This window comes from Nycticebus coucang, chromosome 2, assembly GCF_027406575.1.
Source record: "Nycticebus coucang isolate mNycCou1 chromosome 2, mNycCou1.pri, whole genome shotgun sequence".
Classification (NCBI taxonomy): domain Eukaryota; kingdom Metazoa; phylum Chordata; class Mammalia; order Primates; family Lorisidae; genus Nycticebus; species Nycticebus coucang.
In genome coordinates this window covers 170,839,077-170,865,841 of record NC_069781.1, presented here as the reverse complement: position 1 = coordinate 170,865,841, position 26,765 = coordinate 170,839,077, and the positions used below count along the sequence as shown (strand labels likewise).

The window sequence follows — 26,765 nt, the reverse complement described above, 5'->3', positions numbered from 1 at the left end:
TACCTGCAAGGTCTCGATTAGGCCCACTTTCACAATAGCCCAGGTCAGCCTGACCCAAGCCAGTCCAAAACAGCCTAACCACATTCACCATCTACCCCGCTCCTGTCTAAACTGCCTAACCTAATAGCATGCCACTTCCCCCAAAACAGCTCTACTGGGACACTGTACCAGACAGATTTTACTACTCTCACGACACTGTACCAGACAGATTTTACTACTCTCACGCAACTCCAGCTTCCCTCATGATACCAATCCCCCATCTAACTCTGTGAAGCCCAGCACTGCCCCATCTTGACGTGTTTCTGATCCTCACCTCCACCCCTAAGAAGCACCTCATTTTCCTCTAACAATCCATCTTCTGTCACCAAGATAGACTTTACATCCAACCTCCACAGCAGTTTTTCAACTATTTTATCTCACACTACACTTGAACCTAAACTTCCATGGCATACTCAAATTATGTTGATAAAAAAAAAAGTATAGGGCGGCGCCTGTGGCTCAGTGAGTAGGGCGCCGGCCCCATATGCCGAGGGTGGCGGGTTCAAACCCGGCCCCGGCCAAACTGCAACAACAACAACAAAAAAAATAGCCGGGCGTCGTGGCGGGCGCCTGTAGTCCCAGCTACTCGGGAGGCTGAGGCAAGAGAATCGCGTAAGCCCAAGAGTTAGAGGTTGCTGTGAGCCGTGTGACGCCACGGCACTCTACCAAGGGCGGTACAGTGAGACTCTGTCTCTAAAAAAAAAAAAAAAAAAAAAAAGTATATTTACTGTACTTTGAACTTCAAAAATAATTTAACTAATGATCTTTAGGCAGCATATGAATTCCTACCCTGCTGTGTCCTTGGCAGTCTAATTAATCTGTTTCCTCAACTGTAACACAGAGCTAAGTATCACCTTCATAGTTGTAATAAGTAAATGTGTAGGGATTAGGAAAGTGTCAGGCATATGGTAATTGCCAAAAAACATCACTGCTGTTACAATTTACTAAAGTGCAGCTGTAGCTGAAACTGCAGCAACGTGCGAAACTAACAGTTCCTGACCAGTTACTTTAACCAGTTTCTTTTCCAGGTAACTTTTAGATTTTCTGCCTTCAAAATGATACCCCTAGAAATAATTCAACGTATGTAATGGAATAATATATAGCAATGAAAATGAACTGATGATTCCATTGCTTCACGCAAGTACAAAAACTGGCAAAATAACTAAAAATGACGTAGAGGTTATGGTGAGCGATAATGACTGCAATGAGGTACAGGGAGACCTAACGTGCTAGCATGTTCTATTTCTCGATCTTGGCAATTATAAGGCTATGTTCTTTGTAAAACTTAGTATTATACAACTTGTGCAGTTTTGTGTATACTTCAATTAAAACAATGTTACCTAAGTAATTACCCCAACCTGTTATTCACTAGTCTGTCCAGAGATACAACTGTTCATCCAACTGTTGGCAATTAATTAAGGATGAGGGGGCTGGGAGGCTGGTGAAGCCCCCACAGGTGCCACACTCCAAGGGCAGGTGGTCTGTAGGGTGACTCCAACAGTGGCTGGCAGCATTAAGACACATGTGAGAAAAGAGAGTGCAGATTATGTTATCACCCAAACAAAGTTTGTTTCACCACTGAGACATCTCTGTAGTTTGCCTTATGACAGAACCACAGCATTTCCCTGGCCCAATAACCAAATCAAAAAGCAGAGTGGGCATGCTATTTTAGGCATTAAGCTGGCCCCAAATTTGCCAGCTTAATGCCAGGAAGAGCATCTATTCCAAATAAAACCTGAGTATAAACAGAAAGTGAAAATTTATGGAGTGAAAGCTTTCAGTTTCATAGTTAGGACTCTTCTTGAGAATGGATTCACTGATACGGATTTGCGGTAACATCAAAATTTTTATTACAGAACTTAGAATTTCTACCCACTGGTGGTATCCCAATGTAGACTGGGCTTTCCGACATTGCAATGGATTTCCCAATCTCATTACAATCATAAGGTTTGGGGGCTATCATGACTCTAACTAAAGACTTTCCCACATATCATACACATAAGACATTTCTCCACCATCAGAAATGTTATCCCTGAAGATGTTTAAAATTTTTTTTTTTTTTGCGGTTTTTGGCCAGGGCTGGGTTTGAACCCACCACCTCCCGCATATGGGGCCGGCGCCCCACCTCTTTGAGCCACAGGCGCCGCCCTGAAGATGTTTAAATTTTACACTGATAATGTTCTGTATAAGTCAAAATGCTGGTTCAGGGAAAGAAAACCTAACTCAGACTTGCCTAAGCAAAAAACAGAACAAATTTATTGGCTACTGAAATTCAAAAACCCACATGTATTTACAGCTCCAGATGTGGTTTAATGTAGCCATTCAAACAGTATCTTCAACCTTTGATTGCTCTTCAACTCTCAGGTATCTCTTTTGCTGTGCTGACTTTATTCTCAGCCTCCATGAAAACCTACTCTTCCTAGCTTTAAAACCAATGGCAAAAAAAGAAAAAGAAGAAAGAGTGCTTCTTCCTACAAGCTCTTGTTCTTACCAAGTCCTGGTACTTTTATTGGACCATGTTGGGTCACCTACTGACATCTGAACCAGTAACTGTGGCTTGAGGGCAGGATCTGAGACTGAGCCAGGCCTGTGTCACCCATTCTACTCCTGAATGGAAGATGGAATCTAAAAGGAAACTGAAGCACTATTACCAGTAAAAAGGGGTAAAAAATTCCGGAAGGCCAAAATGACGAATGTCCAGAATAGGCTTCTCTGCAGAGTGGACATGCTCAAGGTGAACTAGCTGGGAAGAAGTCTGAAAGGCTGTTGCATGCTTGCTACACTCGTAAGATTCTTCTCCAGTATGGATTCTCTGATGCTGAAGAAGACTTACTTTATTGGTAAAGACTTTTCCACACTCATCACATACACTGGAAGACTCTTGAACATGAATTCTTAGATGCCTTTTTAATTGTTTCTGAGCACTGAAGGCTTTTCCACAACTGACACAATCAAACAGTTTCTTCTCACTGTGCATCCTCTGGTGCCACATTAGTTGTGTACGAAAAGTGAAGGCTTGTCCACATATTTTACAAGAATAAGCCTTTTCCCCTGTGTGAATACGCTGGTGCTGGTTAAGATGGGCAGTCCTTCCAAAGCTTTTGCCACACTTACTACACTCATAGGGTTTCTCTCCAATGTGGATCTTCTGATGCTCAATTAGTGGTGAACTACCCGCAAAAGTTTTTCCACACTTGTTACACTCATAAGGTTTCTCCCCTATGTGGATCCTCTGATGTGTAAAAAACCCGTAACTATGGGAGAAACTATTTCCACACTCCTGGCACGTATACGGTCTGTCCCCACTGTGGGTCCTCTGATGCCTGATCAGATTAGCACTATAAGTATAGGCTCTCCCACACTCCTCACACTGACTGGGTGTCCCTCTAGCATGGATCTTCTGGTGGCGAATTAATGAAGAATTGCCATTAAAGGCCTTTCCACACTTACTACACTTAAAGGGTTTCTCCCCCGTGTGAGTTATCTGGTGTCTAACATAGCAAGAAAAATAGATGAAGCGTTTCCCACACTCCTCACATACGAAACGTTTCCTTGCACAGTGGATTCTTGGAACCTTCTCTCGAATAGTTTTCACTGTGGGGATTTCCTGGTGCTTCTCCACCTCACATGCTTCTGGGAAGTCAATTCTCTGAGGAACACTCTTCTTCAGCCCACATGACGTTATCACGTCCCTTTCTCCAGAAATGCCTTGTGTTGATGTGGACTCCTTATCAATGCTGGTCTTAGCATCTACCATAAGAAACAGAAAACACAAATGCCACAAGAGAATGATACTAGAAACAACAGAGCATCAAAAATTAAGTAGCTTTGAAAATTAACACTCCAATATCCACAACAGCCTGCTGGGGGGGTAAGGCTGTTAGTGTGAAAATGCCAAATATCACATGGGCAGACGACAACCCAGTGGAACAGGGTACCCATGCACACGGCACCATCAGAGTGCTTCCTAAGCTTTCCCACTATAATACCTGAATGCCTTTGGTCATTCCAAGTATGATCTAATGTCTTTTAAATTTATGTACTTAAAGGCCTACAAAATACCAAAGACGACTCAGGCTTTAAGAAAAATTAGTGACACTGTGGCTGGCAAGGCTCAGAGTCAGAAAGTAAAACACAGAGTCAGAAAGCAAAGGCAAAGAATAAACTGTTGTTCTTTGTTTATTTTATTTATGTATGTACGTATGTATGTTATACATATGTATGTATGTATGTATGTTATATGTATCTATCTATCTATTTCACAACAACCTCAAATTCCTGGGCTCTAATGATCCCCTGCCGCAGGCTCCCAAGTGGCTGGGACTAGAGGCTCCCCCCATAAAAAATTTTTAAAAATTAAAATTTTTTTTTTTTAATTTTTATTAGCAATGGGGTCTCACTCTTGCTCAGGCTATTCTTTTTAACATGCCATAGTCTGCAAAGATTCCACAAGATTGAAGACACTGAGCATTAAGGGCCCTAGGTTGGGACTAAATCAAAAGAAAGTCACAGCAGTGCTTAGAGGACATCACCCTCATGCAGAGGTCTTAACTGCAATTCACAGACAAGATTATGGTTAAGGAGACAAGGAACTACCCTAAAACTGCTGATAATTGCTACATCCTGTCATCGGACTCTCAAAGTTTGAACCTCGAACATGCAGAGAAACTACTGTCCTAGACTCACTATTTGAAAAGGGAAGAACACACCAAGACGGCTGAGCATTCTTTCACATATTAGCAAAAAGGAGACAAAGAGCAGCCCAACATAATGGCATTTGCATTCCGAAAGATTAGATGACACGTGAACTAAGTTCAAGCCAATCTATTTCATACACAGTGTTGGACTGACTTTGTTCTAACATTAATTTGGATTATCTGGGACTCATTGCTGGTTAATCAAGTTAATTCTATGCATGTGAGTTAAACAAGTAAGGGACCTCAGGAGAAATTCATGAGAAGAGGAAAGATCTAAGACCGAAGTAAACACAGTAACCAACAGTCTGAAAGGAGTGATCAGAGAATAGAGTACCTGGTGGTCTGTTCTCACACCCCTCCTCTCTCTGGCTACCAGGCTGTGCAAATGTCATAAAATTAGGACCGAGGATTAGATAACCCCCAAAGTCCATTTTCCCTGCTGTCCCTACTCTGCCATTCACCTTGATCAGGAACCCTGCAGCAGTTCATCCTACCAACCACTTCTCCCTAAACTCCAGTAGAGCCCCCAGCTCTCCAGTCACGGTCACCTCCTTCCTGCTGAAAGAAACCAAGGCTGCCCAAGTTTAGTGCCTTTTTCCCTTCAATTTCCCATCCCCAGATCCCCAACTGCCCTCTCAAGTCTCAGGCTTTCCAAACACCCCTGATGCCACCTCCACCCATGTCCTCTGACATACTGCCCTAGCAGCCATCTCTTTGCTTCATTTTCAAGCTCCTCCTTTACAACTTCAAACAAACTTGAACTTAGCAATCACCCCATCATTTCCAATTTTTTTCTTAGTGTTTTCCAAACTGTATTAATCATAAAATGGATAAAGTGTGCTGCTATTGTTATACAACAATTTTTTAATAAAATATGCTAGCATTTTAGAATAGAATAGAAATAGAAATAGAATAGAATAGATTCGCAAGTACTCCAACACCAAAGGTAAATTTTGTTTCTGAATACTCTTTCCAATGTACATACATATGAGTGCACAGGGTTTTGCTGCAAAACATAATCCACACTCAGGGTCAAATTTAGAAAACTGACAAACATTTCTACAGTTTACTGTATTTCTTTCATTGGCTAGGCTAAAGTTCTGCCCCTTTGTTATCTTTCATTCACCTGCTCTCAGCAAACCATCTGCACTGAAACCCCTGCCTCTGCCTTCAGTTTCACTGTTCTGTTCACTCTCAGTGGCCCTCCTCTGACCACCTGATTGGCCACTTTCTCTTCCCTCTCTCATTGTAGTTAAGTATCTTTTAATATTAAAGACTCAGCCCTCCCTTTTTTTTTTTAATCTCCAGGAGGGAGGGGTCACTTCACACCCAACTCTGCTACTGTGCCCTTTCAAGACCTGACCTTTATACCGGACTCTACACCCACCTTCTCCACGGTCTGCTCCAGCCATCCACTCACCTATTCTGAAAGCCTCACACCTTGTACTCAGCTCTGCATTCCTATCAATTTAAAAAGCTCCTCCCAAGTTGCAACTTCCAGTGTTATCTGACTCAGATCTCCTCTTTTATGGCCAATCTTTAATAAGATCTGGTCAATTTTACCTCCACACTCTCCCTCCCATTCCCAACAGCACTGAATACATTTTCTTGGCTTGGCGACTGTAGCTCAAACAGCTAAGGCGCCAGCCACATACACCAGAGCTGGTGGGTTCGAATCTAGCCTGGGCCCACCAAACAACAACAACTATAACCAAAAAATAGCCAGGTGTAGCAGGCACCTGTAGTCCCAGCTACTTGGGAGGTTGAGGCAAGAGGATTGCTTAAGCCTGAGAGTTTAAAGTTGCTGTAAGCAGTGACGCCAGGCTCAAACAAGTACAGTGCTCCATAAAGCTCTACACTTGTTGGTCTATACCTGACTCACTTACCTTTACAGATGTCCCTAGTCCTCTCTGCAGTGGGTTCAACCTGTGCCTCCAGGCCCCAGGGTCCTCCCTCCAGAAGTGAGATCAGTACAGGTTTGGGAACTGGGTATCCTGAAAAGGACAAGAAAATGGCAAACTTTCAGTCCTGTAATCTGCTGTGTCAAAAGAAGAAACACTCCAGGAGTCTCAGTAAGTGTAAGACCCACAGAAGGCAGCTCAGGACTAGAGAAAGCCAAAGAGACTTTGATCAATAGGAAACTGAGCATTGTGACTGTTTCCTAAAAAACCACTTGAGGGTAAGTAAGTTAGTGAGATTCTGCAAGGCATGTGCAAACACAGGGAAGGAGTCACACTCTCACCAAAGATAGCAAATCCCTTCGTTGAGATCAAACTGACCCAAGACCTCTCCCTATCCTGCAATCTCTGAAGCTGGTCACTGAGCCTCAGTGCAGAAGCCATTCAGTGGAGAACATCAGAGACAATTCCTCCTAGTCCACACCACATCCCCAGCCTGTAAAAGGAAAAGAAGGAAACCAGAAAGTACAGATTTAAGTTGCAGGAGGAAAATGACCTTACCCACAGTAGTCAAATTCTCATAATTCTCCAACATCACACTTCTGTATAGGGCCCTCTGGGAAGGAGAAAGGCCAGCCCATTCTGTCAGGGTGAAGTACACAGCCACGTCCTCGAAGGTCACCAACTCCTAAAACAATAGGTTCCCGCTGCCCCAGAGCCAATCCTCTGGCTCCGGGCCAGAGTGTGGGGCAGAGGGGATAGTAATAAGGGCCTGAGTGAGGATGCTGCGAGGGTGAGTAATGAGGAAGGTGAAAGAACTGAATATTCGGCATGGCTATTTCTACCACCAAAAGTCTGAAACTTCTCTACAGCAGAGCTTCCATTAGGACGCAAAATTTGTCATGAAATGTAACTTAACATTTTGAAAACCCTGGAAAAAAGTCTCCCATTAGTTAAACATCCTACAGAAAAATCTCTGATTCTGCAAATACTTGTACTTTCAGTCTTTCATTGTAAAGTGAGCAATTAGCTTCAAGTGGCCTTGCTGCTCCAAGTGCCCAGCCAATCCATCTGTTCCACAAGTGCTCACTCTGTCCCAAACATCATGCCCACATAGCAAGAACAGAGCATGGTTTGCCCTGATCAGCTGTCTCATCCAATCCACACCAATGCTTGAATAAGGGGCTGTGCTGCCTGTGCTCAAGAATACCCAGCAGAGACAGCTCAGAGCCAGCTGAGGCATCCACTCTGCTTCTTGCCAGGTCTTCCTAGGACAAAAAGCTTCTGTAATTTAATTCCTGCTGCTGGGTAGCTCTTTTAGGGGCTTATTATTTACTTATTTTTTATTATTGAGACAGAAGCCTCCTCTGTTGCCCAGGCAAGGGTACAGTGGCATTATCATAGCAAACAGCAACCTCAAACTCCTGGGCTGAAGTGATCCTCCTGCCTCAATATCCTGAGTAACATGAGCTACCAAGCCTGGTTAATTTTTCTATTTTTTATAGTGACAGGATCTTATTCTTGCTCAGGCTGGCTTCAAGCTATCCTCTTGCCTCAGCCTTCCAGAGGGCTAGGATTACAGGTGTGAGCCATGGCGCCTACTCGGGGCTGATCCTTCTACCTCCAAAACAATTGGTAATAGCTTCTGCCAACCAAGCCTCATGCTGTCTCAATAGCCACTCCTTCCCCTTCCTGATGGCCCCAACTCTACCTTCCCAGACAGTTCTAGCATCTTGTTGAGAACCACTATCCACTCCTCAGACTTTGGTATCAAACTCGGCTCCCTGGGCCCTCAGTGATTCTGCACATCTCCACTTGCCCCTTCATCCCAGCACTGCCTCAGCCTCTGAATGTCCCAACACCAAACTCATTTTCCCCCAAACTGGCTCCCTTTCTAATTCATATAAACTAATCAGCGCAGTAAGTGACAATTATTCTCCTCACTCATTAACAATATCAATTTCAGCCCAGTCTCCAATGCTAGAAACTCGAGATTCATCTTAGACTTTCTCACCCCTGACACTACTATTGCTGACAAGCAGTCAGTAATCAAGTCCTGCCAATTTTATCATCTAAATATTTCTGGAATATGATTCTTCCTCACAATGGTACAATCAGTACACTAGTTCAACAGCTGGGGACACTTGAACAACTCCAATTCCAGGCTCGTCCCACAATGAATCCACCCTATGCCCAGGCTGACAACTTCACCTGTTCAACTCCTGAATAAATAACCACACAACACTGGTTCTCAGAGTGTGGTCCCCAACCACAGAAATAGGAGCAACCCCACTAGGAACTTGTTAGAAAGGCAAATTCTCAGGACCAGTGCTGACAGTAATCTATGGTTTGATGAGCCCTCCAGTTATTTTGATGCACACCAAAGTTAGAAAACCCTGGATTAGAGGATAAAAAGGCTCAGAAAACTGAGTGGTTATCAGGTGACCAGTACAAAATCATAGGAAGATGCACATCTGTACAGAGAGAAACTACCTGGGAAGCTCTGCAAGCAAAATCCCAAAGAATAACAAACCTTAAATGGAGGTGATGTAAGACAGGACAAGTGGAAGAAATTATAGGCAGAAACAATATGACTTGGTGGCTGACAGTGGTATCCAGGGAGAACACAGCCAACAATTACCAGCAATCTAGAAACTGAAGGATCAGGCCATGATACAGTGATGTCAGTGACTTGCAGAAAAATCAGACAAGGGTCAGAGCTAAAAGGAAGAGGAAGTAGTCGGGCAGTCAGGTAGAAAAACGTGACAGATGTTGAGAATCTGGCATTGGGACTTGGGATATGGTTCATGGATGCTAAGTTACTGGATAAGAAAATCTCAGAAAGGAAGAAATGATAAAGCAATATCCAGCAACTCCTTCGTCTCAAAAAATGAAATACCTTCAAGAAATAAATTTCCCTGGCCCCAAAATGCAAAGTACTTATGTTCACTTTACAAATGAAGCCAGTTAAGATGCAAAGAGGTTACGTGACGAATTCAAGGTCACCATGCCGCTGAGGTTTAATGGACTCCCTAACTTCAGGGTGTCCTGGCCTAGTATAGGTTTTACCATGACAGTCAACTGCCTTGCTCAGCCAGCTGCCCTGACCTCGAGAAGGATATGTGCTCCCTGACTATAATGCCCAAACTTCTTTCTTCTGGAGAACAAATGGTACAGGCCCCCCTTTTCTTGTCTTCTTCCTGCCATCCCTCTGCTACCCCTTCCCAGGAAGGGGATCATCCCCTTGCTGATCTTGATTACTCCACCATATCCAGGATCCCTTCATCACCAGCCTGAGTCCTTCATTCTCACCAATCCCTCTGTGGCTGGGAGCTACTGAATCTGAGTACCTTCTGGCCCCCAGAGATCCTCAGCATACTGGATGCTATAGTGCTTCCAGAACACTCTCTCCTGTCTCTACCTTCACTAGCCCTATGTCTGGCTGCTCAGTGACTATCAGCTCTTTCCCTAGCATCCACTCCTACTGAAGTCAACACGGGTCTTCCTACTGCTTTGGCTCTAAGACCTGCCAAAATCACCTCCAACATCCTCCCGCCACATTTTCTACAAATCAGATCTCTGTAAGGATGACTTGAGGGATCAACAGCTCACCTGGTGTCGAGCTTTAAGGGGCAAGGCCGCCATTACCTGGGTTCCCTCATAAAAGGCAGGCGCTGTGGGAAGAAATAGAGAATCCAAGTGAGCTCCACCCAGTAAAAAGTTCTCCCTTAAATCAACAAACTTGAGAATAACAGTAGAAGCAATCACATACTAAATGCCCACTGGGTAAGTGATATATAAATACTTCCTTTTAAGAGGAAAACAAAAGTACTTAATCTATACCATACCATGAGGTTTGAAATTCCAAGGAAAGAGACGGTGAAAGGATAAGTAACTTGCCTTAGGTCACCAAAGCCTGTACTCACCAACATCAGGCAAAAACAAAAGCAAAATAAGCAAACACCACCAAAAAACTTGCAGCAAAACCTATTTTTAAAAATGAAATTTTACTGAGAAAAATAACAGGTTGAAAATTAGAAATAAGTATGTTTTTGGATGAAAAATATATTCTTATTCAGTAATCACAATGTTCTTCCTACTCTTTTCTTTTTCCCAAATGAGAAAACGAGGCTAAGAGAATAATTTTCTCTGTCAATATCACTCTGCTGGTGAATGGACAAACTTGGATTCCACACCACATCTCCCAGACTCTAAAGGCCTTGCTTTTAATAACTACATTAAATTGTTCCCAGTTGTACCCCACAGGATTTCTTTTAGAACCTGGCAAAGTTATTTTAAGGTTAATATGGAAGAACAGATAAGAATACCCAGGAAAATTAAAAAAAAAACAAAACAAAACTATCTTCGGGAAGAATAGATTAAGAATACCCAAGGAAATTAAAAACAAAACAAAAAAAAAAACAAACAAAAATACCTCCACAGGGCATTGTGGCAGGCACCTTAGTCCCAGCTACTCAGGAGGCTGAGGTGAGAGAATCACTTGAGCCCAAGAGTTGGAGGTTGCTGTGAGCTATGACACTACGGCACTCTAAGCTGCTGTGAGCTATGACACCAAGGCACTCTACCAAGGGCAACAAAGTGAGACTCTGTCTCAAGGAAAAATAAACAAAAAAAAAACACAACCCTATCTTGCAGGTTCAATAGTGTCCAGTTAAAAAGATAAACAAACATCAAGAATCTTAGAATAATTTTTCTTTACTTGGACCTGTGGGCAGGCATTGCTTTTGTTCATTGTCCCGTTTTAGAACCCAGTGATAATTAGTCACAGATCAGTAAAGGACCCTGAAAGGCCACCTCAACATGCCAAAACCTCTCTCTGGGTTATTTTAACCATATCATCCCCTACAGATACTTTGTATTCTTGTTAAACAGTGAAACTCTACAAAAAGTCCACCATCTTCCCAAAGAGACTCAGTGGATGACTCAGTTTCCTGTAAGCTTCATCTTGTGCCACCCTTCTTTGTTAGTTTAACTATACTGATTTTCTTTCAGCCTCCTCTACTATGCTAATTCAGGACCTCCATACTTACTGGTTCTTCTGTATGAACTACTCTTCTCCTACCTCAGATATTCTCTGACTGCCATGCTCCCCAGCACCTATACTCTCTTCACCTTCAGATCATGACCTGTCTCCACAGACCAGGTCAAGTCCCGTTACACTCTCCACTAGCACTGTACTCCTTTTCCTATATACCACTTATCCTAGTTTGAGATTACATAATACTTTGACTTGTGCTTTCTCCATTCAACAAATATTTCCCACATACATATTTCACAGCAGGCCATTCTTGAAACACAGGAGATGCAGTTAAGAGAGACCAAAAAAAGGCATGATCCCTTCCCTCGTGGAGCTTAGTCTAAAAGAAAGACACGCATTCATCAAAGATTCCCACAAATAACTTCAAGATCACAACTGTGATTAGTGCCAGGAGGAAAACTATCCGAGATGGGAAGGCTTAAGGGTATAAATTAGGTTAAACAGGAAACCTTTACTAAAGTAACAGCATGTGCAAAAAACATGTTCTAGTAGTGAAGGATTAAGAAGGCTGTAGTACCACCGCCAAGGGGGGTGGTGCTGCTGCAAGATGATGCTTCGGAAATCACAAAGGACAAAGCCACACCTTGCACAAGTCAAGGACTTGGTCTTCGACTTACAATAGGTCACGAGCAGGTGGAGTGAAATGATCAGATATGACTAACAGGCGACTTTCCCATTAAACTGAAAGCTCCTGGGCCGGGGTCCGCGCCTACTGTCACTCCCCGCAGCGTCCCCGGACCCTAAAACACAATCTACCATCTAGCCGCTCAGTAACTAGTTGTTTGGCCAATGAACAGAAGGGCTCTCCGGCTGCGTCCTGCACACGGCGCGTCCGGTTCCACCCAGCAGCCCACACGCCAGTCTCCATTTCCCAAAATGGCCAGGGCGGGAGGGACCCAAGGCGCCCAACGGGGAGCGGGACTGGCCCGCAAGCTGCCTTCGCTGTCCGGACCCGGAGATGTCTACTGACTCGCCCCACCGCGGCCTCAGGGGCGAAGCCAACAGCCTTCGGCAAAGGAGAAAAGTCCGAGCCTAGCAGAAACTTGCGGACTGCACACCCTCAACGCTCACCTCAGCAAAAGCGAAACGCGATGGGCGCGGCGGGGCCGGAAGTGCGTCACCACCCCGGCCTTGCCCGGAGCCGCGTGCTTCCCCTCTAGGATGCAGAGCGCTCCTCTCGGTGGTCCTCCGGCTTTGCTCCCCGTAGCCTGGGTTTTTAAGCCGGAATGTTTAGAGACCCTAAGTGGAAAAGAAAGTATGTAATTGTTTTTGCTCATTTCTAAGTGAAAGTTAGCATTTCCTTCCGTTGTGTTGACAACAAACTGCAATGTTACCCGTTGTACCTGTGACTTTGTCACCAACAGAAATCATGTATTTTCATATCATCTTAAGGTTGATGTACTTCTCAAAATATGGCAGTTCTTGTTAGGGAATGAAGAGTCGGTTGCCTCTCACTGTCAGCCAATATGCAGAGAGGGGGATTGGTCCACGAAACTTAATTTGTCAGAAGCCTGGGATTCTGGAGAACAGTGGGAGTAATCTCTCCAGCACTGTTCTGCTCTTCCATTTTCAAAATTACAGTGGATCAAAGTGAAGACCACGTTAACCCTTATCCTGAACAATAATCAGCCGAACCCATGATCCATAGTAAATAATAATCGGTATAATTCATGATCCAAAATAACATTCCAATTCAAAAGTTAGTCTCCTAAATCAATCCATCTAAACTCTGATAGGCATCTTTAGGGTGGGAGCTAAATTTACAAAACAGTAAGAATGGGAGAAAGGGGGTGAAGTCAGGTGGGACCTAAACCGACCAGACCAGTTGTGTCATTTCTGCCCTAGCCTGACAGACTCCATCTTATTTTCTCTATGTGATTTCATTCTCATCACTAATTTGAAATTATTACGGTTTGATTGGGCCCACCTTCAGATCTCATCATTTCATTTTAGCATACTGGTAAGGATGTACTTAAATTTCTGTACCACAAGTTAGTTTTTAAAAATTATAGAAGTGTATTTTAATTGAGTTTGAAGGGGTCCACACGTGTCACCAGAAAGCCAACGAGGTCATTTGGCAAGAAAGCTGTCCTCCTTAGAAGTGAAGATCCAGGCACAGTAAGAAATACTGGGACTGAAGAGGGATATATCAAGGAACTATTTAGGAAAACAGCACACATTTTAAAAATGAATATGAGGGAGCCAGAGCAATCCATGATAACCATGAAGTTTGAAAGAACTTGTTAAGTATTTAACTAGGAACAGCTCTCCTGGAAGGAGGGCAAGGGCAGGACCCCCAGGCTTCCATTTTGGTGCCTCCCATCTTAATTCTGTCCCAAGTGTTTGCTCCTGGCAAAGACAGACTCACCCTCCCAATCTACCAATCAGAACTTAGGGCCAACTGCAAAAGGATATAGAAGACTCTTTAACAACAGTTACAACAGAGCAATGGTTCTCAACCTTCCTAATGTGAAGGCCCGTTAATACATTACCTCATGTTGTGTTGACCCCCAACCATAAAATTATTTTCATTGCTACTGCATGAAGTGAACAACGAAAATAATTTGAGGAACATGAAGAAAATAACATGAGGAACTGTATTAAAGTTTGAGGCATTAGGAAGGTTGAGAACCACTGCAATAGAGTCTTGAAGGTAACCTAAAACAGCCTTAAGGTTATCATATGGTCCACCGCCCCCTTGGGTTCTCAGAGAGGCTCCTGCTGTCCCCTTAGCAATAAGACTATAATTCCAAGGTTACCTCTGAACCCCAAGGTAGGCCTGACCCAAGTGGTATAAAAGAGAACTGCCAGCCATAACCCTTGCCTCTTTGCCTCTTTGTCTGCTTGTCTTAGCAATGGAGTTCCATTCTCTATCTATGGTGAAGGTATCTTTCTTTATAAACTTCCTTACTCTGTAGGCCTATCTTTCTCTTGTTCAATAAGCTTTGTTCCATACTTGCCTTACTTTGGGGTTTCTGGTCATTTTAAGACCAAGAACAATCCAAGAACCAGGGACCCAAGTAGCTGCCTAAAACCCTGACATTTTAGAAGACAGGACGCTCCTTTGAAAGCCAACAACCTGACAAAGATGCCGTTAGCTGATATCAGGAATTCAGAAATAGGAGCTTTTTTCGGGAATGAAGGTACTGTGAGAAAGGAATCCTCAAACCTTAGATAACCCCTTAGTATAAGCACAACCATTTACTGAGGTAACCATTTAGAGGAACTAGGCCAAGAAGATGAATGAATTACGTCAAAGGTCAAACCACAGAACACAGACTTTGGTTTGAAAAAAATTTTTTTTGAGTTTAAATTTTATTTTACAAAAACAAATAAAACATGGGCAGTTTTCTGATACTGACTGATACTGACTTACAATTGTTCTGGTTTGAAAATGTTTGAATATACACACACACCTGCTTTTATTGAAATTTAATTAACATACCATAAAATTCATCCATTGAAAGTGTAAAATTAAATAGGTTTTAGCGTATTCACAGACTTGCACAAGCCATCACCACAATCAATTTTAGAACATTTTCATCATCCAAAAATACCCCTCATAACCATCAGAAGTCATATATATGATTCCCCATATTCCCTGTGGCAAAAGGAATGGTGTTCCCCTTAAATATGTCTATGTTTGGTTACATGACAAATAGAAATTGAGGCTGCAGGTGGAATTAAGGTTGTTAATAAGCTGACTTTAATAAGAGTTTCCTGGATTATCCAGGGGGGCCCAGGGATACAGCTAAACATGCCACAATGCACAGGACACCCCCCACAAAAAATATTGTCAGGTTCCAAATGACAATAGTGCCAAGTTTGAAAACCCCTAATTCAGACTGAGACCCAAGCCCATTTCTTTAGTTATAAACACCCTCAACCAGATCAAAGGTCAGGGGAGACATGCTATTCTAGATATAAAATAGAAAAAAAAATTTCATTTGGTATTTATTAATATTGTAATGATTCTGTTTGTTACACTGTTTTGCTCATGAGCATACAGCAGAATTGCTCCATTATGAAAGAAACTGATTTTGATTTACTAGGTAAGGATTCTAAGTTGCAAAATTAATTTCCAAATTAACTTTGGAAGCTCATTGTAAATTTTATAATGTTATGGAAATTAAAAGCTAACACTTCTTCAGAGCTAAATAAACTCTTAAGTTAGTCAAAGGCTTAAATATAAAAAATGAAATCAGGCAGTAGTAGAAGAATTAGTTTCTCTCTCTTCCATTTATATTCATAAAAACCTCTATTACAAAGTTAGGGTTGAAGACCTTAGACTAGGCCCTGAAGCTCTAGAAACAAACCTAAGCGTATTAGAACAAAAATTTACCAAATGGTTTTTTTCTGACTCCAAGTTGATCATTTGAAATAATTTATCCCCAGGATTTGACCTATCCACAGAGACCATCCTTTTTTTATACTAAGGTGACTCTTGAATAAAATGAAAATGTTCTAAAGGACTTTAATAACACTCTAGAAAACCTTTAGACATGCAATAGTCCAAACCAGTTTAAAGTAGCATTCGACTTTCCTCAAAGGAATGTATTTGGTTTCTCCACCTACTTAGTAGGGTCAAACAACAATTTTAGAGAAAGAAATAGTCACTCCCTGGGTGAATATTTGGAATATGTATCATCTTCCTGCAAAGAGCTGAAATATCACTGTGATAAATTCCATCCATGGGTTGGTTTTAAATATGGAGAAGAAACAATTTGACAAGCTTCCTGATTTTTCCAGAAAAATGATACAATGACCATTCAGACCATCATAATGAGATCACAATCTGTCTCCTCATTTCTGGAGTCTGATTAACACCAAAAAAGAGGGAGAGCTTTTGTTCAATTCACTTGTGGAGATTTCATTACATACCTTTCCCCTCCAAGATTTGGACCAAAGTGCCACCTTGGTTTTTAGTTCTGAGCTTCATGTATGTTAGCATTTTCTTTTAGATTTTCAAGTTTTTTATGTTGTTCTTTTACATTTCTTTTTCCTTCTCCCATCATTTGGAAGATTCCCATCTTGCACAGATTTGGATGGTGGGAATAAACCACAACCGCAAGCGAGTTTGGCTCCTTGAAGATACTAGTGAGCACGGAGAGAATTTGATATGGGTTCAGGCAACTTGTTTCCTAAAGACAATGTTTCTGGTATTGTTCTTTTCTCCCTTTTCACTCAGCACAAAGCTTTCCAATTCCACGAATTTATTGTGTTTTTGTTCAAGCTTTTTACCAACTTGATTCAGATTTTCAGTGTATCATTTCATTCTGTTCTCCCCCAAGCCTGTTATCTTGAAGTAGTAATTAACTGCCCTCCTGCTTTTTCGGATGTTACTTGATTGTCTTTGATAGTGTTCTGAGCTACTTTGCTCTTGAGACTGTTTATTCCTGAGGTCTTTCCTTTTTCGCCTTTTCCATGAGCAGATCCAAAGTGTGCATCTATTTGTGATTTGTAATGTTATGTCCTACTTCATCTTAAACATTTGATTTGGGGTCTTTTCAAATGTAGCTTGAATCGTTTTCACATACTTCTTTAGTGATGTATGCTGATTTGGTCTCATACTAGGCAGAATTATCTTATTTGTTGGGAAAAATTCTGTGAACACTATTAGTGTTGTCATTGTCGTTGTCGAATCAGACCATATCCCGAGATTAACACTTAAACCACTTAAGAGCTGACCCTGTCCTAAATATTAAATAATACACCTGAGGGCAGCTGCATTTACATAGCACAATGGTGACATCTAGTGTCAGCTGGATAAATTTCAGATAGCTCTGCAATTCACCCAAAATTTAAGGACAGGGTCCTACTTAGCCTCTGTATCCTCACCTCAACTTCCTGCACAGTCAATATTTTTTCCTACCAATTTGTAATTTTCCTGTTAACTTTGTTAACAATTTCTCTTTAATTATTTACATCATTTAGATCAGTGGTTCTCAACCTTTCTAATGCTGCGGCCCTTTAATACAGTTCCTGTGGGTCACGACCCAGAGGTTGAGAACCACTGGCTTAGATCAAATTAATATACAACAGACTAGACATTTTTAGAGCATACAATTTGATGAGTTGTTTTTTTTTGTTTGTTTGTTTTTTTGCAGTTTTTGGCCAGGGCTGGGTCTGAACCCGGCCACCTCCAGCATATGGGGCCGGCGCCCTACCCCTTTGAGCCACAGGCACCGCCCACAATTTGATGAGTTTTAACCAGAAAAGAACAAAATAGACAAAAACCCTATCCTCACAGAGCTTACATTTTTTTTTTTTTGAGACAGACTCTCAGTACCCTAGACTCACTCTACCTCAGTAGAGTACTGTGGCATCATAGCTCACAGCAACCTCAAACTCTTGGGCTCAAACAATTCTCTTGCCTCAGCATCCCAAGCAGCTGGGACTACAGGCACCCACCACCACGCTTGGCTATTTTTAGAGACGGGGGTCTCATTCCGGCTCAGGCTGGTCTCGAACCTGCAAGCTCAGGCAATCCACCGCCTCGGCCTCCCAAGTGCTAGGATTATAGCTGTGAGCCACCTCTCCCAGCCTAGAGTTTACGTTCTTAATGGCCTAACTTATGTCACATAATTATGCTACTCCTCATAGCAGAGAGATCTAAAAGGCAAATTTTTCCCTTTCTTGCTTCTTTAACAGGAGAGGATGGGAAGGGTGTTTTTTGAGCCAACCTGCAATTCCTGCCATGATGACAGAGAAGCACATACTCAAATGTGTGGATATTTATATACAGCAGTTAAGTTTAAAAAATGTTTCAGAAGTTTGATATGCTTGTTCTTTAATTCAATGCTATTATTATTATTATTAACTTACATGTCTTCTTATTGATGACATGTAAATAGATCTTCTAGCACAGGACCTTAGTCCACAGGTAACCTCCAGTCAATGGTAGAAATTATCTTGGCACCAGTAACATACACCTTGTGATCCCTAAGCTTTTCAGCACTAGGGACTGGTTTCATGGAAGACAATTTTCCCACAGATTGGGGGGAGGGGATGGTTTAGAGATGATTCAAGTGCATTACATCTCCACCTCAGATCATCAGGCATTAGACCAGTGTTTTTCAACCAGTGTTTTTTTTATCTCAGAGTGCTCTTGAACCTATAGTTAAACTTCTGCGGCACGAATTATGTTGATAAAAAAGAGTAAGAAAAAAGAATATACTTACTATGCTTTGAACTTCTTTCAAAAATAATTTAATTAATGATCTTTAAAATTTTTCATGGCAGACCTAAAATCCTCTCATGGCACACTGGTTGAAAATCACTGCATTAGGGGAAAAAAAATTTCTTTTAAAATCACTTCATTAGGGCCAGGCATGGTACTCAAGCCTGTAATCCTAGCACTCTGGGAGACTGAAGCAAGTGGATCGCCTGAGCTCAGAAGTTTGAGACAAACCTGAGCAAGAGCAAGACCCCATCTCTACTAAAAATATAAAAACTGAGGCAAGAGGATCACTTGAGCCCAAGAGTTGGAGGTTGCTGTGAGCTATGATGTTGCCATGGTACTCTACCAAGGGCAACAAAGTGAGACTCTGTCTCAAAAACAAAAAGAAAGAAAAGAAAATCACTGCATTAGATTCTCAGAAGGAGCTCACAACCTAGATCCCTCACATGCACATTTCACAGGAGGGTTCATGCTCCTGTGAGAATCTAATGCTACAGCTTGTCTGACAGGGGGCGGAGCTCAGACGGGGATGCTAGTGATGGGGAGCAGATGGAAACACAGACGAAGCTCAGCTTGTCTGACAGGGGGTGGAGCTCAGGCGGACGCTAGTGATGGGGAGCAGATGGAAACACAGATGAAGCTCAGCTTGTCTGACGGGGCGGAGCTCAGACTGGGATGCTAGTAATGGGGAGCAGATGGAAACACAGACGAAGCTCAGCTTGTCTGACAGGGGTCAGAGCTCAGACCGGGATGCTAGTGATGGGGAGCAGATGGAAACACAGATGAAGCTCAGCTTGTCTGACGGGGCGGAGCTCAGACGGGGATGCTAGTAATGGGGAGCAGATGGAAACACAGACGAAGCTCAGCTTGTCTGACAGGGGGTGGAGCTCAGACCGGGATGCTAGTGATGGGGAGCAGATGAAAACACAGACGACGCTCAGCTTGTCTGACAGGGGGCGGAGCTCAGACGGGGATGCTAGTGATGGGGAGCAGATGGAAACACAGACGACGCTCAGCTTGTCTGACAGGGGGCAGAGCTCAGACCAGGATGCTAGTGATGGGGAGCAGATGAAAACACAGACGAAGCTCAGCTTGTCTGACAGGGGGTGGAGCTCAGATGGATGCTAGTGATGGGCAGCAGATGGAAACACAGACGAAGCTCAGCTTGTCTGACAGGGGGTGCAGCTCAGACGGATGCTAGTGATGGGGAGCAGATGAAAACACAGACGAAGCTCAGCTTGTCTGACAGGGGGCGGAGCTCAGACGGGGATGCTAGTGATGGGGAGCAGATGGAAACACAGACGAAGCTCAGCTTGTCTGACAGGGGGCGGAGCTCAGACCGGGATGCTAGTGATGGGGAGCAGATGGAAACACAGACGAAGCTCAGCTTGTCTGACAGGGGGTGGAGCTCAGACGGATGCTAGTGATGGGCAGCAGATGGAAACACAGACGAAGCTCAGCTTGTCTGACAGGGGGTGGAGCTCAGACGGATGCTAGTGATGGGCAGCAGATGGAAACACAGACGAAGCTCAGCTTGTCTTACCAGGGGCGGAGCTCAGACGGGGATGCTAGTGATGGGGAGCAGATGGAAACACAGACGAAGCTCAGCTTGTCTGACAGGGGGCGGAGCTCAGACGGGGATGCTAGTAATGGGGAGCAGATGGAAACACAGAGAAGCTCAGCTTGTCTGACAGGGGTCGGAGCTCAGACCGGGATGCTAGTGATGGGGAGCAGATGGAAACACAGATGAAGCTCAGCTTGTCTGACAGGGGGTGGAGCTCAGACCGGGATGCTAGTGATGGGGAGCAGATGGAAACACAGACGAAGCTCAGCTTGTCTGACAGGGGTCGGAGCTCAGACCGGGATGCTAGTGATGGGGAGCAGATGGAAACACAGATGAAGCTCAGCTTGTCTGACGGGGCGGAGCTCAGACGGGGATGCTAGTAATGGGGAGCAGATGGAAACACAGACGAAGCTCAGCTTGTCTGACAGGGGGTGGAGCTCAGACCGGGATGCTAGTGATGGGGAGCAGATGAAAACACAGACGACGCTCAGCTTGTCTGACAGGGGGCGGAGCTCAGACGGGGATGCTAGTGATGGGGAGCAGATGGAAACACAGACGACGCTCAGCTTGTCTGACAGGGGGCAGAGCTCAGACCAGGATGCTAGTGATGGGGAGCAGATGAAAACACAGACGAAGCTCAGCTTGTCTGACAGGGGGTGGAGCTCAGACGGATGCTAGTGATGGGCAGCAGATGGAAACACAGACGAAGCTCAGCTTGTCTGACAGGGGGTGCAGCTCAGACGGATGCTAGTGATGGGGAGCAGATGAAAACACAGACGAAGCTCAGCTTGTCTGACAGGGGGCGGAGCTCAGACGGGGATGCTAGTGATGGGGAGCAGATGGAAACACAGACGAAGCTCAGCTTGTCTGACAGGGGGCGGAGCTCAGACCGGGATGCTAGTGATGGGGAGCAGATGGAAACACAGACGAAGCTCAGCTTGTCTGACAGGGGGTGGAGCTCAGACGGATGCTAGTGATGGGCAGCAGATGGAAACACAGACGAAGCTCAGCTTGTCTGACAGGGGGTGGAGCTCAGACGGATGCTAGTGATGGGCAGCAGATGGAAACACAGACGAAGCTCAGCTTGTCTTACCAGGGGCGGAGCTCAGACGGGGATGCTAGTGATGGGGAGCAGATGGAAACACAGACGACGCTCAGCTTGTCTGACAGGGGGCGGAGCTCGGACGGGGATGCTAGTGATGGGGAGCAGATGGAAACAAAGACGAAGCTCAGCTTGTCTGACAGGGGGTGGAGCTCAGACGGGGATGCTAGTGATGGGGAGCAGATGGAAACAAAGACGAAGCTCAGCTTGTCTGACAGGGGGTGCAGCTCAGACGGATGCTAGTGATGGGGAGCAGATGGAAACACAGACGAAGCTCAGCTTGTCTGACAGGGGGTGGAGCTCAGACGGATGCTAGTGATGGGGAGCAGATGGAAACACAGACAAAGCTCAGCTTGTCTGACAGGGGGTGCAGCTCAGACGGATGCTAGTGATGGGGAGCAGATGGAAACACAGACGAAGCTCAGCTTGTCTTACCAGGGGCGGAACTCAGACGGGGATGCTAGTGATGGGGAGCAGATGGAAACACAGACGAAGCTCAGCTTGTCTGACATGGGGCGGAGCTCAGACGGATGCTAGTGATGGGGAGCAGATGGAAACACAGAGAAGCTCAGCTTGTCTGACAGGGGGTGGAGCTCAGACGGATGCTAGTGATGGGGAGCAGATGGAAACACAGATGAAGCTCAGCTTGTCTGACAGGGGGCGGAGCTCAGGCGGGGATGCTAGTGATGGGGAGCAGATGGAAACAAAGACGAAGCTCAGCTTGTCTGACAGGGGGCAGAGCTCAGACAGGGATGCTAGTGATGGGGAGCAGATGAAAACACAGACGAAGCTCAGCTTGTCTGACAGGGGGCGGAGCTCAGGCGGGGATGCTAGTGATGGGGAGCAGATGGAAACACAGATGAAGCTCGGCTTGCTCGCCAGCTGCTCACCTCCTGCTGTGCAGGCCACCCGGTATCAGTGCATAGCCTTGGGGTTGGGGGCCACAGGTTTAGATTTCATTAACTCAGGTCCCTTCTTTGCTTCACAGGCTGTCTATAAACTACAAGCTCAAGTGCCGTTGCTAAGGTCTCAAGTTGTACACAGCCTCTTTGTTTTCCAAACTCCCCTGATGGAAAGGTACAGATACAAGCTAGTTAGGATGAGTGCATCTGCCCATCTGGCTCAGAATATATCCATTCTTAATGAACCAATACTAAATCCCAGTTCATGAAAACCTACTTCAAAATTCCAGGGACTTTCCACCTGGGTACACTTCCCAAGGGAAACACCATCAGAGCACTGGGTCTCAAATTTGGCCACACATTGGGATTGCTTGAGAAGTTTAAAATATAATGCCTAGGTCCCACTCTCAAGAATAGCTACTCTCTACTGGGAGATGTGCCCTATCCCCCAGAAAACACTTGGATATGCCTTTGGGGTTGTACAACTGAGGAAGGGTGCTAGTGGGTTGAGCCCAGAGATCCTGTTAATAACTCACAATGCACAGGACATCCCCCCACAGCAAAGAATTATCTGATCCCAAATGTCTGCACTGCCAAGGCAGAGAAACCCTATCTAAGGATTTGACTCTCAGTATGGGTTGAACCTTCACATAGGATTTTTAAAAACCTTCCCAGATGATTCTACAAAATTTGAGAATCACTGTTGCTAGAGGATAGTCAAACGTGGCTAAATCCCTTTCAACCCTGTGCCATTGAGCTTGAACTTAAATTTTTCTATTTCTTTTTTCTCATTTGCTTTGTAGTTTTGGGGGGAGTTACAGACAGTTGGAAGGAGGAAGAGTTAGTTGTTTTTTGTGAGAAAGCCTGGGTTTCCCACAACATGCTAGAATGGACAACTCCACAAATACAAGTTTTGTTGCTTATTTTTCACTGTAGGAGTTGGCCTTCCTGATGTAGTTCAGGAGGATCATTAACCACAATCAAACATCCTGGGGAACGGGTCACTTGGAGTTACATGTGGGAGAAGCTCCTCCTTTGCAAGTAAACACAGCCTGATATGTGGGAGGGTGACACCCTCCCTTTAGGGGTCCCCCAGAAAGGGCCACTGCACTTGCAAGACTCCAGGGAGTGTCATTCACACAGAACACAACGTGAATGATGCTTCTTGGTTCTGTAGGCCCCAAGGTAAATTTGACATCCACTAGAATACCTAGGCTTTTAAATCAGTCCCTTTTAAATACTTTTGCCACATGAAAATACCCAACTAGTTCTACATATTTACTTTAATGTTCATATTATCTCAGACAATGCAAAGGAAAATATATTTTATATTATATGCATATAATATATGCATACATATGTGTATTTTTTAATTTTAATGCAAATGGTGTACTATTATACACATCTACACCAACTTACAGCTTGCTTTCTTTGCTTAACCTTCTATATTGCCCACTTCACATGTCCAGACACATAGATATGTTCTTCCACCTGTCATCCATGGGGTTTTTACATTGCATGGAATTTGATGATCTTAAAAGCTGCTTATTAAAAGTGACCATGGGCATTTCCCAAACTCCATAACATGAGTGTAAAAGCACAAACAGGATTCACATACACAAGGACAAAAAAAGGAGAAAGGAGACGAAAAGAGATGAGGGATGTCAACATAGTTTGTGAAGATGGAAAGGGATGGAGAGTCGGTAACCACAGAAAGCCTTGCAGGACAGTGGGCTGGGAAGGAGGGTGGCGAGGATGTAGTATTATCACACCAGGAAGCAAGATTATTCGCCCGATGGAAAGACTCAGAAATTGGGCATCGGAACTTCCCAAGGGAGACAGATAGAAAAAGAGCAAGTGGGCCCACAGAAACCATTCCCACGGGCAAAGCCTGTTTCCAAACTCTGCAACACAGTAGGTTTATTCTCTGAACTCTCTTCCCAAACTCTGCAACACAGTAGGTTTATTCTCTGAACTCTCTTCCCAAACTCTGCAACACAGTAGGTTTATTCTTTGCAAGGGCGAAATATAGCAGAGGGCCAGACTGAGACGGTGGATTTAAAACAAGTAGTCAAAAGTCTACATACTGAACACTGTGATACATCACAAGTCCTCACCGCCACCCTGCCCCGTTCTCCCACCTGACTCAAAACGCGATCAAGCAGGTTTATACCCTCTGCACAGAGCCTTTAGAGGCTGTGAATAATCCCAGATTAACCTACAAGACATCTGGGTGAGGGTCTACCAGTGAAAAAGGCTATACTCTCATGAATTCTTTATGCAGTGCAAATGTAGAAATAACATGGAGGTAGAAGGAAATTTCTAGAAATAATGATCAAGAACATAGGGGATATTTAATATCAAAACTAGAGACCCAAGGCACACAGTGATGGGAGGTAATGGGGAACTGCCGGAGGCTGGCGGACTGAGATGGGGATGAGCTGAGCTGAGCACGAGGCAGGAGCAGCAATCTCAGTGCCATCAGGGAGGCAGGGGAGGCTCTGCAGGGTCACCACCCACAGAGCCTCAACAGTGAACAACCCCAGTCAGCAAACATGGCGTGTACCACATTCTGTGTTAGGGAACACCTGAGGATATAGGACACAGAACTCTCTTTCCCACACCCTCACTTTACGCCAGCCTGACACAGAACTCTCTTTCCCAGAGCACTCCTGCTAAAGAGTATCAGACAGGATCACGGCTGAAGAGCCCTTCTATTGTCAATTTTGCTTTTTAAGTTGTAATTTCAGTCTCCAAGACACCCTCCTGAGAGGGAAGTAGTGTGTGTGTGTGTGTGTGTGTTTTGCTTTGAATTTTTAATTCTGCACTTCAAGAAGGAAAAAGTGTTTCTCAGACAAACTCTCCTGAAGCCTTGGGGTCCCAGCCTGACGCTGGGAGAGAACAGTGGAGCAGTTGAGCAAGATCTTCCCAGTGGCTTTGGCTCAGAGCCATGGTCTGCAAACTCTTTTGTTTTCATATCCCCTAAAATAGTTTTGCAAAAACTAGGCAGTCATGGCCATCAAGCATGTGAAAAAATGTTCAGTGTCTTGGTTATTAGGGAAATGGAAATCAAAACCACCACAATGAGAGACCACTTCACACCCACTAGGTTAGCCATAATTTAACAAAAAGAAAATGAAAAATAACAAGAGTTATGGAAGATGAAGAGAAGTTAGAACCCTTGTACATTACTGGTGGAAATGTAAAACAGTGCAGTCACTGTGGGAAAATTTGGCAATTATTCCAAAAGTTAAACATACAATTATCAGCAATTCCGCTGTTAGGTATACAGCAGTCCTCCCTTATCCTCAGAGAATACATTCCAAGACCCACAGTGGATGCCTAAAAGAACACAAAGTACAAACTGTAGATGAGGCCAGACAATTAAGTTCAAGAACTCATCCTAGAAAAAGCGCTACATGCCTCATTGCGGAATGTCACGACAGTCACCATCAAAGTACTCCCCTTAAGAAGCTATGCACTGATGCCAGCACCTAGTCCACCCTTCAAAGCACTTTTTCTAGGATGAGTTTGAGAGCTTTACTATCTGCCCTCAGACCGATTATACTTTTTCCTATACATACCTATGATAAAGTTTAATTTATAAAGTAGCCACAGTAACATACTAAAAATAACAAGTAATAATAAAATAAAACAATTATAATTACATAAGAGCATCATACTCTCGTGCTTTGGGGTCATTAGTAAGTCAAATAAGGGATACTTGAACATAAGCTTGTGACACTGCATAGCCAATCTGATGACCAAGAAGTGTCCTAAGTGACCCACTGGAACAAAGGATGATTCATGTCCTGGGCAGGACAGGGTGGGATGGCGAGAATGACATGCAATTGAAAACGTATGAATTATTGACTTCTGGAATTTTCCACTTAATATTTTCGGGCCATACTTGACCAAGGATAACTGAAATCAGAGAAAAGGGAAATACTGTGTACTCCAAAGAATTGAAAACAGGTATTCAAACAAATAACTCATGATGGACGTTTGCAGAAGCACTAATCACCGCAGCCAAAGGCAGAAATGACCCGAATGTCTGACTGATGAATGAATGAACACCACGTGGTATACTCAGACAACTGAATGTTATTCAGCCATAAAAAGGGATGAATTATGGATACACGCTACAAGATGGATGAACCTTGAAAATATGATGCCAAGTGGGAGAAACCAGACACCTGAGTCCATTTATCTGAAACATCCAGAATGAGAAAAATCCATAGAGACAGAGAAACAGACAAGTGGAGTGGTTTCCAGAGTCTGAGGTGAGGAAAGAATGGAGAGGGACTACTTCTGAAGTGATGAA

At 43.9% G+C, this 26,765-nt stretch overlaps 1 protein-coding gene across 7 annotated transcripts; it reads right to left on the bottom strand.

Moving 5' to 3' along the window:
• Window positions 1-1,852: 1,852 nt before the first annotated feature.
• Window positions 1,853-12,916, bottom strand: ZNF19 (zinc finger protein 19). 7 transcript variants are annotated; one of them, XM_053606611.1, is made up of 5 exons: window positions 12,450-12,755; window positions 10,247-10,308; window positions 7,196-7,322; window positions 6,623-6,730; window positions 1,853-3,789 (listed from the first exon to the last, which is right to left on the bottom strand). In XM_053606611.1, the coding sequence occupies exons 1-5, from the start codon at window positions 12,559-12,561 to the stop codon at window positions 2,687-2,689; spliced, it is 1,512 nt and encodes a 503-aa protein (XP_053462586.1). In that variant the 5' UTR covers window positions 12,562-12,755; the 3' UTR covers window positions 1,853-2,686. The 7 variants fall into 7 exon arrangements, with proteins under 7 accessions (XP_053462586.1, XP_053462593.1, XP_053462627.1 ...); XM_053606618.1 differs by having other exon boundaries at window positions 10,283-10,308; XM_053606652.1 differs by lacking the exons at window positions 7,196-7,322; window positions 12,450-12,755 and adding exons at window positions 6,979-7,130; window positions 12,765-12,916 and having other exon boundaries at window positions 1,854-3,789.
• Between the last annotated feature and the right edge of the window lie 13,849 nt (window positions 12,917-26,765).

What these genes read in the sequence shown, in the direction of transcription:
- ZNF19 (XM_053606611.1), bottom strand. Translation starts at nt 12,561, where the DNA reads ATGGAGACTGGCGTGTGGGCTGCTGGGTGGAACCGGACGCGCCGTGTG. An exon ending in AGTTACTGAGCGGCTAGATG is followed by an intron (nt 10,309 to 12,449) that starts GTAGATTGTGTT and finishes TTCTTCCCACAG; the next exon opens with CGCCTGCCTTTTATGAGGGA. An exon ending in GACTAGGGACATCTGTAAAG is followed by an intron (nt 3,790 to 6,622) that starts GTAAGTGAGTCA and finishes TTCTTATGGTAG; the next exon opens with ATGCTAAGACCAGCATTGAT.